At 38.4% G+C, this 18,941-nt stretch overlaps 1 protein-coding gene across 1 annotated transcript in view; it reads left to right on the forward strand.

The window, feature by feature from the left end:
• Nucleotides 1-398: 398 nt before the first annotated feature.
• The window catches only part of LOC134470274 (aldehyde dehydrogenase 1A1-like), a 33,321-nt gene continuing 14,778 nt past the window's right edge, over nucleotides 399-18,941 (forward strand). Inside the window, exons 1-8 of the mRNA XM_023566060.2 lie at nucleotides 399-561; nucleotides 6,028-6,132; nucleotides 9,470-9,610; nucleotides 10,660-10,789; nucleotides 11,414-11,475; nucleotides 14,482-14,610; nucleotides 15,939-16,052; nucleotides 18,556-18,658. Coding sequence (XP_023421828.2) covers nucleotides 499-561; nucleotides 6,028-6,132; nucleotides 9,470-9,610; nucleotides 10,660-10,789; nucleotides 11,414-11,475; nucleotides 14,482-14,610; nucleotides 15,939-16,052; nucleotides 18,556-18,658 — 847 coding nt within the window. The 5' untranslated portion in view covers nucleotides 399-498. The remainder of the gene's footprint in view (nucleotides 562-6,027; nucleotides 6,133-9,469; nucleotides 9,611-10,659; nucleotides 10,790-11,413; nucleotides 11,476-14,481; nucleotides 14,611-15,938; nucleotides 16,053-18,555; nucleotides 18,659-18,941) is intronic.

Consider the following 18,941-nt stretch of genomic DNA (forward strand, 5'->3'; position numbering starts at 1 on the left):
CTATTCAGTAATTTTCTTTTCCCATCTAAAGTCAATACTTGGGAAAGCTAGTAATTTCAGTAGAAGTAAATTGTTTTTGATAATTCACAATAATCAGAGCCGAATGGAGAGTTGTACTGAAGCATGATTATGAAAATCAAGAAACAATAAAAATAACTGGGTTTGGTGGCCGGAGCAGCTGTGCTGCCTATCCTCATCACAGGCTTCAGCTCTGCAAATCAGTTCATCTGCTAAAAGTACCCTGTCTCCAGATGCAACTTCAGTACCTGAATCCTGGTTTTCTTAAAGATTTAAGCTTACAGTCAAAGGCTTCCTACTCTGGGTGTACAAATAAATAGTGCCCACCCCTTTTTTAACTCCCACTCTCTTCCCCCAATCATATCCCAGCATGCAAATACATTTTATCTGCTGCAGATAAAAAGGAGCACAGTAAGCCAAGTGCAATATCAGAATCAAATTGCCCAGCTCCTCACTCGTGTTCCAGGAGCAAAACCAGAAATGTCCTCAGCAACACCAGCCATACCTGCCCCCCTGGCTGACTGGAAGATTCAGTACACTAAGGTGAGTACCACCAGCATGCGCTGCATTGCCTGGGGGTTCCATAAGGTCCACCTCTCTGAAATATAAGAGGATGGATTAACTAGAATCGTGTGAGAAGCCCTTTGCAAATATGAAGATAAAGCTTTATATAAAATGCGGGTCTAATTGTGCATAGTGTTGCATGCCTGTAATTCTAGCACTCTGGAGCCTTAGGATGGAAGATTGCTTTGAGTTTGAGGCCAGTGCAGTCTACATAGTGAGTTCTGCTGTCCCTGAGCGTAACCAGGATGACCATCGCCTGGTTATTATGCCCAGTTTCCTTCCTAGATATCCAACCAGCAACCATGTCTACCCTCAGTCCTGGGGTGAGATTTCCAGGGTGATTTTATTTTTTTTGGAAACGTACAAGTTGAAATGTTGCCCTACAGAAAGATTTAACATAATGGTAAGTTAAAGTGCTTGTCTGAGTTTTTGAAAAGACTGCAGAGAGCTTGGTTCTCAAATTAAAATAGAAGTATTAGGTTTTTTAGGTTTTTCAATGAATTAATAAAGAGATTTTGCTACTTCATAAAAACCTAGACTCTTGAGATACCAAAGGTGCAGGATGCTCCCAAATAGCCTTAAATTGGTTTAAGGTTTTACAAAGGGAAATAAAGTAATTAATGCAGTATAGTCTTTCCATAACATTTAATTTCTCTTGAACAGGATTAAAATGAAGTGTTTTACAGCAGAGATACTAAGTTGTATCTTAGATCAAGAAACTTTCCATTCCGGCTTGAATAAAAAGCTGAATAGTGCTAAGTATCCTGGTCTCAGAGTTTCTGAGAAGGGGCGCAGAAGAGGATGTCATGCATGTATTGTAGGATTTCAGATAGAAGATTCCTCTAGATAAGTGAGAGCCGTCTCTATTCTATTGGGACAAAAGGTTACTGAGATTCCCTGGTGTCCTGAGCAGAGAGATCTTTAAATGTAAAAAGAAATTGTGAGTCAGATTGGAGGGGTATGCCAAAAAAAAGTGACTTTTATATTTAAAACTGTAAAGTATGGAGTATCTTCAGGAACCTGGGATAGAAGGATGCATGGATTACACACTCCAGAAAGTACAGGTACCACCGCCTCATTTCCCAGTGAAAAATCCTGAAATTGTCTCCACCTGCTATCAGCATGTTGACCTAGCCTTGGACACCTAAAGGAGCAGGCAGCAAACTGCTTAAAGGAAGCAGACAAGTGGCATGATTAAGGGTAAACGCTGTAAGTGCTAAAGAAAGAAAATGAAACTGAGAGAGCATGACGGGAAGAGCTCGCTTGGATGATGTTGTCTGGAAGAATATTTATAAGGAAATGGCAGTTTTGAGTAAGCCTGTGGGGTATAGGGAGTTAGGGGACCAGGGAGCATAGAGAGAAGTGAAGATCCAGGGTAACAGACCTGTCACCTGTTACAGCAGAGTGATCTTCAGGGTCTGAAGAACCACGGAAGGGTAACAAGGCTGGAGTAACTTAAAGATGGAGGGTGAATGAGAGGGGGGGGGGAGTAGAGATGCAGGTGGGGCATTGGTGGTTGATAGAGTTTATTTGAGAGAATCACTTCCACTTTGGGGTGCTTACGACGAGACAGGCATTCTCAGTGACACTGTGGTCATGCTGGGGATTGATTTCATTTGAGAGATTTTTTTTAACTTTGGATTGTAGCAGTATTTTGTTTGCCTGGGGCTTAACAACACCAGAACGAGTAGCTGAATATCTACTGCAGCAGTGGCTTAACACTATAAAGTTGATTTCAGTTTCTCATTCTTCCGTCTACTTAATAACATGACCTTGGCCAAGCTTCTAATCCCCTTCAGCTTCAGGTCCCCTAAGTGTGCCAGGAATCATAATAACTGCGTCAGAGAGTGGCTCTGAGAATAAAGTCAAATAAACTCTGAACAGCGTCCAGAACTTATTAACCAGTTGGTCCCTCCTTCAACTCTTTATTTTAATGCTTCTTGAATTCTGAAATCCTTCAGCCCCAGCGTGAGTGGGGCTCACAAAACTTCCCTCCTCCATTCCAAAGTGATTCCACCTGCTTACCTCATTTGGGGTCACCACTACTCTGGGCAAAGGATCTGGAAACCATGCTACTAGGGCCCATTTTAAACCCCAACAAGTGAAAGTGTATTATTAGGGTAGTTTTATTCTATTAATTTGCTGATCTGTTACCTTAAATAATGTAAACATTCCAGTTAGCAGAGGATAGAAGGAAGAGTCCATAGAGGTTTCACTACTACAGTAGGCTCGGGCATCCACCAGGGCTGATACACAGTTTCCCCTGCAGCTGAGGGTGTACAGTGCATTCACACATAACTGAATTCACCACATTGCGGTACTGAGATTGTTTTATATGCACTTATGCATATAACATAAGTTCACAAATGCAACATCATTGCTTGGAAGAGATGTAAAGTGGTGCTATTATTTGACCTTCTGATGTTCTGTTTCTGCCTGATTTATTACAACACTGGCATTGTTGAAAGAATTTGTTCCTTGGAAATTCGCATAAATATGACCCTTCTCAAAACTTGGCCTTAACTGAAAACCCTGCCATCCTACGATACATTATCTGATATTTCCACTGAACTTCCTATACCTTTTAGGAACAAATTGATGAAATACAAATAAAGAACTGAATGCTGCCCTGTATTTGGTATTTTCTTTAGAAGGAAAAGGAATTGCACACACACAATTGCAGCACTGGATCGTAATACTGCTCAATGTGAGATAGGTACTGAATTTTCTAGTCTTGTACAGCTCACTCCTTCAACATGTGACGTATGCATGTTACACAGAGGTAGCCAACAAGTACTTTTTACATCTGCAAGACACAGGGGCAGTCTGGCTTAAAGTAAATGTGTCAAGTTGCTGTTTTCTTGGCTCAACTGAAAAGGCTGAAGGACATTTTACACATGGTGAAGAGATTACACACACTCATAAGACTGAACTCAGTAAGACAAATCAAGAATTAAAGGAAAATTTTCTTTCTCCTTTTTTGATTTAGTCAATGTCTCATTTTGTTTCCATTTCTTTGACTACAATTAGAATTTTTCTTCCATTTGTTCTCTTTAATTTCCTTTTACATTTCTCTTCTTTGAAAACCAGAAATGTTCAACTAGAGATTTAGCTCAGCAGCTTAAACACCTGCTTGGCAAGCACAAGGTCTTGAGTTTGATCCTTGGTAACAAACAAAAATAAAAACCAACAAACAAACAAAAAAAAACAAACAAAGAAAAGAAAAGAATAGAAAAGAAAAACAGAAATGTTTTTTACTCAACATTTTGCATGTTTCCTCAGGGTTTAACCTGAAGTGGCTGCCAGAGATCTACCTTTGAATCTCTTATACCACACCTAAATATGTCCCAGGGCTCTGGTATTGTTTATTCTTCCTTTTTTTTCATCTATTTCATGTTTCTCTTTCCCTCCAGTGTTTGGCAGACTTTTTGGCCCCTAAGGTTGACAAAAGTTTTGCAACACAGTTACTCCCTGCTGATTTCATCACCACCCACCCCTCCCTATGTCAACATGAACTGCAGGTCTGACAATCCACACAGCCAAGTCATAATGTGATTTGGCTACACAGCCTCCCTCTCCCTCTACCTTGGAATGTCTTAAAAGAAATACTTTGAGCACTGATAATGGGACCTCCTCAAAGCTCTCTGCCATAAGGAAGTATTGGTTCCCCTTAAGAGAGCACAGAGTGACTTACCCACAGGGACTTGGGGCACCAGGAGCTAATCAAGGGAATTTAGGGGACTTTGTGAAAGGGAATCCTATTGCAGACTCCAAAATCACTCATCAGCAGAGAAGAATGATAGGGCTTCCTCTAGCCACCAGCAAAATACGAACTTGATGTCAGGCTGAAATATTTGGAGACTGCTTTTTAAAATATCTTTAGTTTTGTGCTAAACATACTGAAACATAATAACTGTTACTCTGGAAAGACAAAGCTTTCCAAAAATATGACCTGGATATTAAACTGCACCTCAGAAACGGGTACTTGTTTGTCAAAGATAACAAGATGTATCTTTTTAAGTCTAACATATCCAAAATGAAAAGTGTAGAAATCAATTTGTATGTTACTTTGCCATTCCCACTGATTGTTTCTCCAAATAGAACAAGACACTCGAATCCTAAGAGCCTGCATATACATCTATAATTTCTAACCAATATTGTGAAGTTGATACTGTTGATGTCTTTACATAACTGTACATGTATATTATACAAAATATCTTGAGTCTAAAATTCTTAGTAGAATACATATACTTACCATAGCAATTAAAACGGATTAAGAAAATTTTGCTTTTACAACATCATTCCTTTTTGCTACTTTTGTCAAAGGCGGACAGGAAACAGAATATTACATTGTTGCCATGATACATCATTTCAACAAACCCAACAAAGATATCATCAATATTATACTAAAAAGTTTTTAGCCTGTACTACTGTATATCTATTTAACACAATTTACAGGGGTCAGGTACTTTTAAAAATTATATGAACACACAGGAAGCTAGCTGAAAAATGCTAAATGTATAGCTAAGAAAACTAAAATACACAAAAGGTAATTAAAGTAGCTAATAAATCCTCCATAACGCAGAAGCAGAAACTATGTCAGAGTACCAGGAATTTATAATTACTTCATTCATCATGTTATCTATATCGAGTTCTCTTATTCTCTTATTCACAAAAGAAGAAAAGTGACTCCTAACGCCAAGGTTACTACTGTGTCCTTCACTAAAGCCCCGTGCTCTTATCCTTAGCTCATTAAAATAGACTCTGGGTTAATTCATAAACTGGTTTCTGTACTTCAAAGAATTTTTGGTACTTTAAAAGCAGTATTTGCAAAGCATTCATTGATTCAAAATATAGGTCAAGCTGCTTACTTGGAGCCTCAAAATTCATCACAAACCAACTTCAGTTTCATTGTCAGGTCTTATTTATGAGTTGATTAATCAGGAATTCTCAGTTGGGGACAACATCTATGACTTTAAATCAAATCAACAAAATACAGACCACTGACCACAGTTTCTAAGCAAATTTCATGTAAAGCAAGGGAAAGTATCAGAAAGTAATCAGCCATGATTTAAAGTTAATGTATCCTAAAATGGGCATGATCAGAATTTGAAGTGGAAAATAGACCCAAAGCTTCTACATTTTGTCTCAAATTCCCGCATCTGAGGCAACAACAGCAATTTTAAAATTGTTTTCTGCAATTTGTACTTTCAAGCATTGAAAAGGCTGCATACTTTCATGAAACAAAAATATTACTTTACTTTTGTGTGCAGACATGCATGTGTGTATGTATGTGTGATTGTACGTAAAAGGTCAGTTAGAACCAGGAAAATTTTAGACAGGAAAAATTTTAGGCATTGTGTCATGCTTCAGTTTAAATTCATAGACTTTTCCTGTAGGCGTGGCTTTAATCCTCTTTAATGTCCTTTGTCTGTATCCCCACAGATCTTCATCAACAATGAATGGCATAATTCAGTGAGTGGCAAGAAATTCCCAGTCATTAATCCTGCAACCGAAGAGGTGATCTGTGAGGTGGAGGAAGGGGATAAGGTGAGTTTCTGAATCCAGCTCTGCTTCACACCAGGCTCCACTGCTTCTCCCCGGCCCTGACTTCCCACCACATTGAAAAGTGGACACGTGGCTTGGACACGGAGCTTCTGGGACAGTCCTGGCCTGTGAGGAGCACTGGGTCGTCTCATAATAATGACGACCCTTAAAGTCAGGTTTTGGCTGTTATTTCTCTTCTTATAGTTTTCCATGTTTTTCAAATGCATAGTGCATAATATATTTACATTACACATAGTTGGTACAGTAAAGGATTGATCACAAGTTTGAAAGAGGAGAGAAATACTTCTATAAAAGAGTTCTTTTAAAATTGCTAGATTAAAAAATTTAAAGCTAATATATGATGTTTAGACACTATATTGAATAACACATTATAAATTTCTTTTACTAAAAGTCTGTCAAATGATATGAATCAATATCTTTAAAATTAAAGGTTGCATAAGTAATTAAAAGAATAGATACCTTCTACCTAAATAGTAAGAAAACGCAACTGATTCAGAAAATTCTTAACTCAAACTACTGCATTAATTTAATGCTTATAAAAATAATTTTAAAGGGAAGATAAAACATATAGTTGCATTTATAAATGATGATATAATAGCAGAGTAGAAAAGTTGAATAATTACTCAAGACCATATTGCTAATAAGGCCTTCAAAAGTGCCAGGCACGTAAAGCCTCAGTCATTATGGGGTTTTATACTTCTTTTAAGCCTTCTCGAATGTACCCTGTATGATTAGAGAGGATTGTATTTGCCTCTAATCCTTGTGTTACAAGCCCATAGGTACTGGTTCTTGTAATATGCCTACTCATGTAAACCTGGTATTTGGAACTGACCCTTTAGGTAATGAGCCAGAAGTTTCAGGGGCTGAATGTACGGGTGGAATTGAACTAAGACTGGGCTTTCAGTGCTATCACAAAGCAAGGAGGAAGGGCGAGCACACATGGAGTTTCTAGAGCAGAGTGAGATGTGGGTGGTTATAGGGTTCACTTCAGTTGCTGTTTTAGGCTGTGTGGAGTAATCCTGCAAACTGCTTCTGATACTACAGCAAGAACTAATAAATAATTGGTGGGGACAAAGTAAATTTCCATGAGAGTAAGTGTTTACGACAAGGGTTAAATTAAAACTGATCTGATAACTGTTATCTTCATCCATAAATAATTTTAATATGGAAATATATGAGCTGGGAGCTGCAGAAGGGTTCAGTCTTCCTTATCAAGAGTTATGATGAATTTGGCAGCTTATCATCAGTCAAGTTCTTTGCAAACACTCAGATTTTTGGTCTTTACTTAAAAAAAAAAAAAAAAAACCCAGTGTCTTAAGTAGAAGTGTTTCTGCTGGTAGCAAGTTTGAGTTAATGTACCAAATTATTTTCTGACTAATTAGAATAACATTATACCCCTGAAAATGTTAGTTATTGAATCAAACTGCTATTCTTGTAATTAACTAATTATGCAACAAGAAAAAGAAACAATCAAAAGCACAAAATTTTATGCCTCGTAGCTTTGAATAGTATAAAGCTTTGTTATAAAATGGAATCAGTTAAAACATCATTTGTGAAACATCAACAAAGTTATATAAGGGTAAAATGCTAGATTTGAAAGATGACAAACTAACTTATGAAACATTTATTAACTGCCTATTGTAGTCCCAGAATAAAAAGAACTGTGCCCTATAACACAGATCGTAGAAAATGTTCATTGCAAGGGGACATTATTGGAAGTGCTCTGCAGAGCTATAAGAATTATGCTGGAGTCCGATTTTAGTTCTGCTCTGCTGGATCTCATGCTCTACTCAATGTGTAACAAGATCCGTGAAGATCATTGCAGTGACTGGGGGCTATAAAGAACATCGAAGGGCCGCACGATAAGTAGGTATCATCAAGCTAGGTTAGTCCAGTGAGGATTCAGTGATATTCGAAAAATATTTGAGGGGTAAAAAACCGAAGGATTTGGAAAACAAGAGTCTGTGCTGGTAGAACTTTCTTGGCAAGGAGCGACCTCTGGAAGACAAGGACTGGATCAAAGGGCCTTCTGAGGCCCAGGAATACTGACCTGGGGACTTTAGTCTTGGGAGTGCAGGTTAAAGGAACAGTTACAGTGCCCAGCCTGGTGACACATGCCTCTAATCCCAGTATTCCGGAGGCTGAGGCAGTGAAGATCCTTGCCAGTTCAAGGACACCCTGGGATACAGGAAAACAAAAAGAACAGTTACAAACATTAAAAGAGAAAGTGCCAAGATAGACTTACATGAAAAGAATTAGCCAGGTAACAACAAGAAACCTAGGAAAGCAGGCTGTCGGCAGTATAAAATAACAAAGATGCAGGAAGAGGGTATTACTCAAAATACATTACAGTAAGCCAGAATTGCTGAGGGTTATAGTACTTTAATGCTACTTCGACTTCTACCATTGTAGTAACAATTGTAACTGTCCAGAAATATTTAACATAATACCTCTCACATTAAAAAATACATATCACAAGTTACCTCATTTAATCTGCAACAGAACTCATGAGGTTACCTACCATGAATTTAGAGAAAAAAAAGCAGAATTTTTAAAATGTGGCATACCATTTCACCTTAGAATAGAGCAGACCCTCTATGTATCCAAATTCCTCCTTTCCAGAGTCAACCAACTATGATGACAATGTTGTTGCTGACACAAACAATGAAGTTGGGCCTCACAGGGATGAGCTTATTACACTGAATGTGTGCAGACATTTTTCTTATCATTATTTTACAAATAATATAACATCATAACTACTGGTACAGAATGTATATTATAGCACATAGTATAGGTAATCTAGACATAATTTAAAGTACATGTGCAAGTGTATGTATGTTATATGAAGATACTATGTTAAATTAAATGAAAGACATCCTCATCTGTGGATTTTGGTTAACTATAAGGTGGTACATGGAAATAACTGCTCTTAGAGACAGAAGAATAAATGCTATTCATGACATATAAGATGGTAGGTGATGATCTGGATTTACCATATTTCAAAAGGACAGTCCCCTCAATAGAGTAGTTCATCATTAGGATACTTAAAAGAAGAATGTTATGGGGTAGACTGTGCATGAAAATCTTTATATGGATGAATGGATGGATGGATGGATGACTCAAAAGAATCGAAATCTAGTTTTTTCTTATTGCAAAGCTGTAGATTATCTACCATGACTATCTATGCTCCTATACACTTAAATATTACATGTGAGAGAAAGCCAGATACAGTTAAAAGACACAGCCACACGAATATCTTTATTTTAGCAGCTCTGCCAGGATGCTGAGCGCATTGAACTGAATTCTCCCTGAATTACAGGCAGATGTTGACAAAGCAGTGCGGGCCGCAAGACAAGCCTTTCAGATTGGCTCTCCATGGCGCACTATGGATGCCTCAGAGAGGGGCCGCCTCCTCCACAAGCTGGCTGACTTAATTGAAAGAGATCGTCTGCTGCTGGCAGTGAGTATGACCACGCTGGATGCAAGAGGCATCTCCATAAAGCAATCACTCTTCAAACTGGCAACATGACTGATTTTTGTGAACACTACACACTCTCTATTTTAAAAAGGAAAAACACTCAGCCTTCATCAAACTTGTAGGAGTGGTAGGCCTGGGATTATTGTCAAAAGTCATCTTCTAGCTAATTCTAGGTGATCTTAACTTCTGCTAAAATAACTAGTTTTATAGGATAAATTTTGGCAATTATTCAGTGAAGTCAAATTAAAGAAATTTCTTTCCTTTACTCTAGAATATTAGCAAGCATTTAAATGGTAGCAGGATGGGAATCTTCTAGAACATTGTACTAAGTTGCTTAAACTTACTTGATCCTAGACTTTTATTGAGTTTCTTACTTGACTTTGTGAACATATCCAAATTATTTCACTACAACAAAACTTCTTTGTCATTAGTTCCATAACTGAAATTCCTGGTGAAGAAATCATGAATTAAAGACCCATATGTTATGCTTTTAAAAGATGATTAATTATATTCTAATGGTCCAAAATTAGAAATGAGTTTTTTGAGACAATTCTTGTTTCCGTTGACTCACATGGAGACCAGGCAGGCTAGGAATTTGTGGTGGTCCTCCTGTCTCAGCCATCAGAGTGCTAAAATAATCATTCAAACATGATTAAAAATCACTAATACAAAATTGTCTCCATGTTGAAATCTTATTGAAACAACCACCTTATCCAGTTCTCAATGCAGCAAATATCAAACTGTGTTAGTAAAAACACTCAGAATGAGACAGTCAGCACTCTGGTTTAGCAACTGCAATCTCTTACACATTTTACGTAGTATTACAGTACAAGTATGTTCAGTATGTATTGACTTAGATACAGGTTAATATAAAACATTTTTTAGTTTCTATTTTTAAAGAGAAAATTAATTAAGTTGATTTCAAATTTCTTCTATGTCCTAAATTCTCTCCATATTCAACATATTGGCCATATGTTTTTTAATCTAAAATTTTTGTACAATTTTAAATTAACCACTGATCTGTTTTTCAGACAATGGAGGCAACAAATGGTGGAAAACTATTTGCTTCTGCGTATCAGCTGGAGTTAGGAATGTGTATAAAAGGATTGCGCTACTGTGCAGGCTGGGCCGACAAGATCCAGGGCCGCACCATCCCCAGCGGTGAGGAGCTCTGGGTGACCTCAGAACTGAGCAGGGATGGGTCAGGACTGTAGAGCTGAATAACCATAAACGTGCCCTCTGAACATGCAGCCAAGTGAAGCAAAATTATTCTCACCTGAGGTTAAGCCGACACAGTTGTAACCTAGGATGTTCTGTGATGATTCAGCAAAAGCTTTTAAAGGTTTTTCAGTATAATAAGGCAGAACATTAAGGGTAGGTTAGAAATTGTTGATATAGGAACAATCTTACAGTTACAGTTACTGATTTGAGGTGACCCTTGAGGAGCCCAAACTTTTCATAACTGGCCTCTGGCATTAATTATTTGGGTTTCATTCGCAATGTGACATTTCTACCCTTCCATAGTGTGACTCTCAAACCTTCTTGGCTGCTCCACTGTGGGCCAACTATGGGCATCCGAGTCTGTCAAACTCAGGACAGTTAGACCAGAATAATTAAACAATTATCTAAGGGCTCAAGTATCTATTTTGTAAGTTATTTAAGATACACATTTCCAAAAATTTATTATTATTTTCATCTTCCTCTCACATCAGTTTCAAGTCTCCATCCTTCCAAAGTCAAGTAGATTAGCTCCCTATAGAGCTGGGTGTGTGCCTTCTTTTCCAGATGGAGACTTCTTCACTTACACAAGACGTGAACCTATTGGAGTGTGCGGCCAAATCCTTCCTGTAAGTTGCACCCCTGTGTAGCTTTTTTAAAAGTCTAATTTAACATAAGCCCTTTTAATTTGATAATCAAGATTTCTCTGAAAAAATTGGATGCTTCTTTACTGGTTAAATATGATGTAAGTTTCAACAAATAGGACTGGTTGAAACCAGGCTTCCTATGACTAAATTCTGGGATGAAATTCAGGAAAGAACCAAAATCTGTCCATATTCCTATGTATCTCTTGAGTGTGTTTCAGTGTTCCTGCATCCAAAAACCTGAACCTTTTACTCTGAGTTGTTTTAAAACCTTGCATTTTGCACTCCTACTACAAGCTGTGCATTGTCAGCACGTTACAGTAAGAGGACCCTGGGCTCTCCTGCTGTGGGACAGCCCTGCAGTGGCATGTGCCTCCTTTTCTCCCCCACTCTGCCTCCTCTCAGACTTCTCATCACAGACAACAGCAGCATTAAAGGTGCTCAATTCCTGACAGACATTTCTGTATTTTCACTGGTGCCTGTTGGCCGGACATAAGGATTACCTAAGTAGGTTGCACACGTAACACATCTCTTTGTTTTTCTAGTTCCCTACTTCTTTTCTCTCTCCAGAAGCCTCTGTCACTTGGTCTCTTCCCTTTTCCAAAAAATTAGTTTGCTTCCTCTAATCTACCTTTTATTTTACTCTGTAATTTATTGAAATCCCGGGTTTCACATGTACAGGAAGCCTTGAGATGTTTAAGCTTGTGTTTCTGATTTATTACACTTAACATTTTGCTCTCAAGGTGCATTCATTTTATCAAATGACTCCAGTGCATCTTTTTTATGGCAGAGTAGAAGTCTGGTATATTTAGATACCACATCTTCTTTGCTTATTTATCTGCTGATGTGCACACAGGTCATTTATAAGATTAAATGAGCTTTGTTACTCTCAACCTATAAATGCATGTATCCATAAAATGTGATGTCTTTCAATCTTTCTGGAAGGTATTTAGAAGGGGCATAGTTGGGTCACACAGAATTTCTGAATTTAGTTTTTGGAGGAATCTCCATACTGACTTGCATAGTAGTGATTCTAGGGTACCTTCCCACCAGCAATTTAGAGGAACTCATTTTTCCTCACAGCTTTACCAGTATTTATTGCTATTCAATTTGATGATGACAGTCACTCCTTCTGGAATCAGATGGATTCTCAGTGCGGTTAAACCCATTTGCCTTTGCACAATAGCAAGACATTTTGAACATTTTATCTGCTTTTACTGGTCACTTGTACTTCTGAAAGTATCTGTTTATTTTGGATGCTCAGGTTTTAAGTGGTTCTTTTATTTTAGGGTGTCTTTTTGTTTGTTTTGTTGTTTTTGTTTTGTTTTTACTTCCTCACATATTCTAGATATTAGTCGTGTGAGAAATACATGGCAGTATTTTTTCCCATCATGTATATTGTCTTTTCATTCTATTAATTGTTTTTCATTGCTGTGATACAGTTTTTAATTTCATTCAATTCCATTTTTTAGCCCTGACTCTGCTTCTTCTACAATTGGCATTTCTGATCAGAAACTCAGTGCCTATGCCTTCAAGACTTTTACCTATTTTGTACTGAACAGACTGTTTCTATTTTAACTGTCTGTAATCCATTTTGAACTTAGTTTACACCATGGTAAGAGATGTGTCTCCAGGTTCAATCTTCCGCATGTGGACTGTTGGTTTCCCTAAAATCATGTGTAAAGAGTCCATCTTTCCTCCAGTATATAGTTCTGACACCCTGGTCAGAGATCAGCTACCTGAATGTGCTTCATGTGGTTTTGCATCCTCTGTCCTGTTGCATTGACCCACATTTCTGTTTTCATGCCAGCATCATGGTTCTTTTATCACTGTGGCTTTATAACGTAAGTGAAGGCATCCAATGACTGTGATGTCTTCCGCTTTACTCTTTTGCCCAGGATTATTTTTATGGTTTTGGATGTCTTCCAGTTGCATGTGAATTTTATGATTCTTTTCTCTAGATATATAGGAAACGATATTAATATTTTCAAGTTTTTAAAAACTTTAATGAAATAGTAAATTTAAATGAAATAGAGGCATTCGAAACACTGAATTAGAATATATGGGCCTTTTAGATAAAAGACTCTGATACCCCTAAGAGAAAACAGCACATTTCAGTATAATTATGAAAGTTTCCATTGAAGCCCAACAAAAAAAGATACTGTCTAAACATGATTGAAATCCTTGAAAAGTCCAAATAAAAAGACTTTGAAGTGTTTTGAAATTCTTAAATAAGAAAGTGAGCATAATTTGTTTTTTCTTTCAATGAGTTAGAAGGATAAATATTTAACATTTTTAATGAAAGTTCTAACTCATTGAAGGCCCCAAAAATTCATTAAAGCCACAAAACCTAAATGCTAATGTCACCTAATAGGACAGCTTTCTACCCTAGAGAGTATTATCAGTCCTTAATAGAGAAAAGGAGTCTTCTCTGGGTTCACAGGGTTACCCGGCGGTTGTGACCCTAGCCCAAGCTCTCCTGAGCAACCTTGTTTTCCTTCTTTTTAACCCTTTTGTCTCGCTGGATTGGAGGAGTTGCTCAGTGGGGCCATGTGTCATCTGTATGAATACCTGTGCTGGAAACCCGGCACCACAAATACAGAGCCTTTCTCCCATAAATAATTAAGATTTCTCCATAGGCAGAAGAGAATAGCCACTTTGCAAAGCAAATGAATTCATATTCTACTAGAAAAAAAGTCACTCTGATGCTTGCTATTATTGAAAATCAGGTAGCAATAAGAATTTAAAATAACAGCACTTGACTAAATATGGGGGCTCTGTTTTTGTCCCTTCTATATGCTTTCATTAAGAGTTTTGCTATGTACAGTTCCTTCTGGCCATGACTTAAACAGCACACACTGGATGCCTGTCCAACTACTGCAGTCATTCTTTAAAAACTACTGGGGAGGGGGAGATACATAATATGGAAATTACATTAATAATTGGGCCTTTAAGCAAAACAAACCCACAGTGTGGAATGTTGTTTTCCAGTGGAACGCCCCGTTGGCTATGCTGGTGTGGAAGATAGGACCTGCCCTCAGCTGTGGAAACACAGTGGTGATCAAACCTGCAGAGCAAACTCCCCTCACTGCTCTTCACGTGGCATCCTTAATTAAAGAGGTAAGCAAGCATCCTGGGTCAAAGCATGCACAAGACTCCAAGAGCCCCAGCTGCTATGGGCAGACTCATTTAGAGCTACTGTTTGCTGCACTGCTCTGGAAGGCTCCATCTAGTGGTGAGGGTGTCCTGTGCTGGGCTGCTGGCTGGGATTTCTGGCAATCAGTGCACATGGGTCTCCCCCAAATGCACAGCAGAAGCCTGAGCAGAGGCTTGGTGTCAGTTACCTGCCGATCCATTATTTTCTTGTTTTTCTCCAACTCTCAGGAGCACAAATTCATGTTGAAATTAATAGGGAACCCTTTCAATGCTGGAATGTAGTGCTAATTCCTAACTACCACTAATGGCCCAGTGGATTCTGAAAATTTGTTTCAATTTAAACAAATTTTTAGTTTTAGTCCCTGAATGCTGGAGTTCACTGTGCCTATATGTTCTTTTGTAACACTGGGTCCTATTCTTTCTAAAACTCATTTCTGTAAATGAATTTTTATATTCACTTTTCTCTTATGCTTTCTTCTGTATTTTCTTCTTCAAATGTAGCAAAGAGTATGTGGAGCGTATTTTCATCAACTTTACTAATCATGTAAAAAATATTTTTTTAAATCACTCACTACCCTTTGTCCTTCAAACCTTAGCAAACTTCAAACAATTATTAAGTTTTAACAACTTATCATTTAGGAAATCTATACATGAGCCTTAAAAAATGTTCTTCATTTCAAAATAAATTTAGACAGAGAAACATGGAAATGCAGCTCTATAATATAAGTGACATGCGGTCTCAGCACGCTATCTCTGCTCCAAACTTGTTCGAAGTCAGCTCTTTAACAGGAATAGACACTCGTCTGTGAGGCTTCACCCTAAGCAGGATGACCAGATTGCCTAATATTTTACCTACTAACTACTGTCACTGAAGCAATCTACAGCTACAGAACTAACAATGGGAAGTTGGTTAGTTTTTCGCTTTTGCTCCTATAGATAATAAACATGTTGCTTTCCTTTTGTGTAAACCTATTACCCAACACTTAGAAGTATGCTGTCTCCTTCGATTACTATACGGAAATCTGAGAGGGCCTTCATTAGAGTAATGATCCATCAACTACAGACTTACCCTGGGAAAGAAGCACAGCTGAATCTTGCCTCCACTGGGTTATTTTCATGTGGGCTGGGAAATGGCATAATAATAATAAGCAGTAAAGAGCAAAGCTGCTTAAGCACTTTTATCTGTGTAGGGAAATGCACAAGATGAGCCTGCAGAAGCAGCCTGCACCCCACCCTCCCTTTCCTGCATCTTTCTGAATTCCCTTGTACCCATTCTGCTTTTTTCCTTTCAGGCAGGTTTTCCTCCCGGGGTGGTGAATATTGTCCCTGGCTATGGGCCCACCGCAGGGGCCGCCATCTCCTCACACATGGACGTGGACAAGGTGGCTTTCACAGGGTCCGTAGAGGTAATGCTATTCCCTCAGCTTGACCGTGAGACATGTCCTCAAAGCCCATGATGCCAAGGGTGTTTATGGGACTGTTCTGAAGCCAACACTTCCTTAAAACACAAGTTCACTTTAATGATCTCTGATGTTTACTCTAGCTACCGATTTGCTTACACAACATAAACAGTTGTAGTTTAGATGAGATGAAATTCTGACTACAAACACAGAAGCACTGAACTATGCTCAATGTGTTCTTTACCTTGTCTTACGAGAAACAGAACCACTGTGTCATAGGATTCATAGTTTCTCATAGAAAATATAAATCAGGCCACAGTAATTTGTGTGAATGAGTGATGTTTTTCCCCATAGAACATAAAAATTAAGGAGCATCTCCCCACCTTGAGCTCCTTATCAAGGACATCTTTCCTTTACCTTCTGAAAGGGAGTCAGAAGCTCGGTTTCCCATGATGTTACCAAGGATCTTGCCCTATGTTCTCTCTAGCCTGGTTATACAAAAAGTTCAGAAACATTAGAATTCCTTCCATGAGCACCTCAAGAAGAAGGAATGTGGAAGGTAGACTTTGGGAGCAAAAATGGCTTTTCTATTCTAAGCAAAAGCAAGTGAAGAAACCATACTTGTCAAGCAAAAAATAAGGTACAGGATCAGTTAAGTAATGACATAAATTATTAATGCCTGTTTCATCTTTTATTTTTGTAAAGACAGATTTTCATTGAAATGTGACACATGGAGTTGGAAAACAAATATAAGTAATAAAAGAATCAAAATATGCTTATTATGTAACCAGAGAAAGACATAGATTATTTGAGTGAATCAAGGTGTGAGGCAAAAAGATCACATTTTCTACTTTAAGATACAAAACATCTATAGCAGATATTCTTGGTGGCACAGGATCTACAAAGAAAAAAAAAATTATCTTATCTGAGAAGAAGCATGTGGCATTTCAGAAGAAACCAGAACAGTGGATTCCAGTTCACTGGAGCAATGCGACACAGTAGTAATGAACCAATCTAATTTCTCTCTTCTAACTCCACTCTTCAAAGGAACATGTTGTAAAGAATGGAAAAAGAAGGTGGCAAGAATGAGAGAGAAACTGAGAGACAGACATAGACAGACAGAGAGAAAGAGAGACAGGGAGACAGAGAAAGAGAAAGAGACAGAGACGGACAGATAGCGACACAGACACACAGAGAGACTGAGAGAGAGACAGAGAGAGAAAGAGAGAGAGAGAAGAGACAGAGAGGAAGAGAAAAAGAGAAAGAGAGAGAATAGTAATAGTTATAGGAACAGTTAACTGAGATCACTGTGATCAACACTGCTGAGCAGAGTGTCTGTTAGTCTTTTCTCCTTGTTGAGACGAAATACTCCACACTCAAACTAAGAAAGAATATGTTTATTTAGCTCACAGTTAGTGGAGGTTTCAGTGCATTCCCAGCTAGTTTCAAAGCTGGGTGTTAAGACCCAGGGGCAACATTTCAAGGAGGCAAAACACTGAAAAGTAACAAAAGCCAAAAGCAAGAGGGAAGCATTTATCATCCCTTGTATTGTCTGAAGGCCACTCCTCCCTCCAAGGCCCCCAGGATGTGTGCAGCACTCATATCTTCTTCAGCCCTCTTGCACTGACAGAGAATGTTTATAAAGTGAGGACTCTGGACTCCTACTGAGTCACTTAAACTTCTAAACTTCTCAAGTTGACACAGTGATCAACATCCTAGAGTACTAAGGGTATGTCCTCTTTCCCCACATGCAGAGCTGCTGAATTACTTTTTTGAGCTTTTCCACTTCTTAAGTAGACAGAATGTATCATCCGTAAGTGAGGTATGCAGTGATAGGACTTTGTCTATCAAGGAGTAACAATCTCCTTAGCAAACTTATGCAAGTGTAAGCATGTACAACTAATACAATCTGAAGCCAACCCTGAAAGTGTCTTTATGCAGTTAACTGAGAGATCAAAAAATAAATAAATTTTGAGTCATCAAGAAAGGATTTTAGGAGGAGTTAAATCTGAGTTCAACACCACTAAAGGGAGAGATTAATTTAGATCCAGGTTGGGATGGAAACATAATGAAAAGAAGAAAGATGACACTCAAAACGTGGAAACTATGTAGTTGTCTGGACAGAGTTCTATGAATGTCAGTAGAGGGAGGAACAAAGTGTCAAGTTAGTAACTTTAGGCTGCATCACAGTGCATGGGATCAGGCTCAAAACCTGATGAAAGTCCTGATGAAAATAAAAAGGAACGTCCTGCCTGATCACACACATCTGCACCACTATGTGTTCTGCATCTCTCCTGTGTTGCCCATCCATACTTTTCTGATTCATTTTCGTATGTACATACTTGCAGGGAGAATCAGGTAAAATCTCAAGATGCCAGTTGCAGAAAAAATGTGTCATGTTTCTTTCAAGTGAAATCTAGTAATGTCACAACATCAGATAAGTGTAAAATGCTCAGCCTATCTTCACAAGCACATAGTGAGTCTCCTGCTTGGCAATGGTAACTTTCAGGTTGGCAAACTCATCAAAGAAGCTGCGGGGAAGAGCAACCTGAAGAGGGTCACGCTGGAGCTGGGGGGCAAGAGCCCCTGCATTGTGTTTGCTGACGCTGACTGTGAGTACGGCCACCTCGGCTAAGCTTGTATCTCCATCCTTTCTGGGGTCTGATCGTGCCAGGCAGGGAACTTGGGTTCCCAAACATGTTTGCTTTAGTATGTAAGGTATTCATCAGAGAACAGAATTATTCTTGGAAAATTTTAAAATTATCCTAACACTGGAGCACATTTGCTAAGTTAATTTCAGGCACACTTTCTTCTTGGTTTGGAATAGATTTCTGTTTCCTCAGATGAACTCTGAAAAATGTAAATGTTTTGCACTTCTGGGTCCAGCAGGAGGTA

Source organism: Cavia porcellus, unplaced genomic scaffold (genome assembly GCF_034190915.1).
Source record: "Cavia porcellus strain 051 isolate PalLab524CR breed Dunkin Hartley unplaced genomic scaffold, mCavPor4.1 scaffold_1, whole genome shotgun sequence".
Lineage (NCBI taxonomy): Eukaryota > Metazoa > Chordata > Mammalia > Rodentia > Caviidae > Cavia > Cavia porcellus.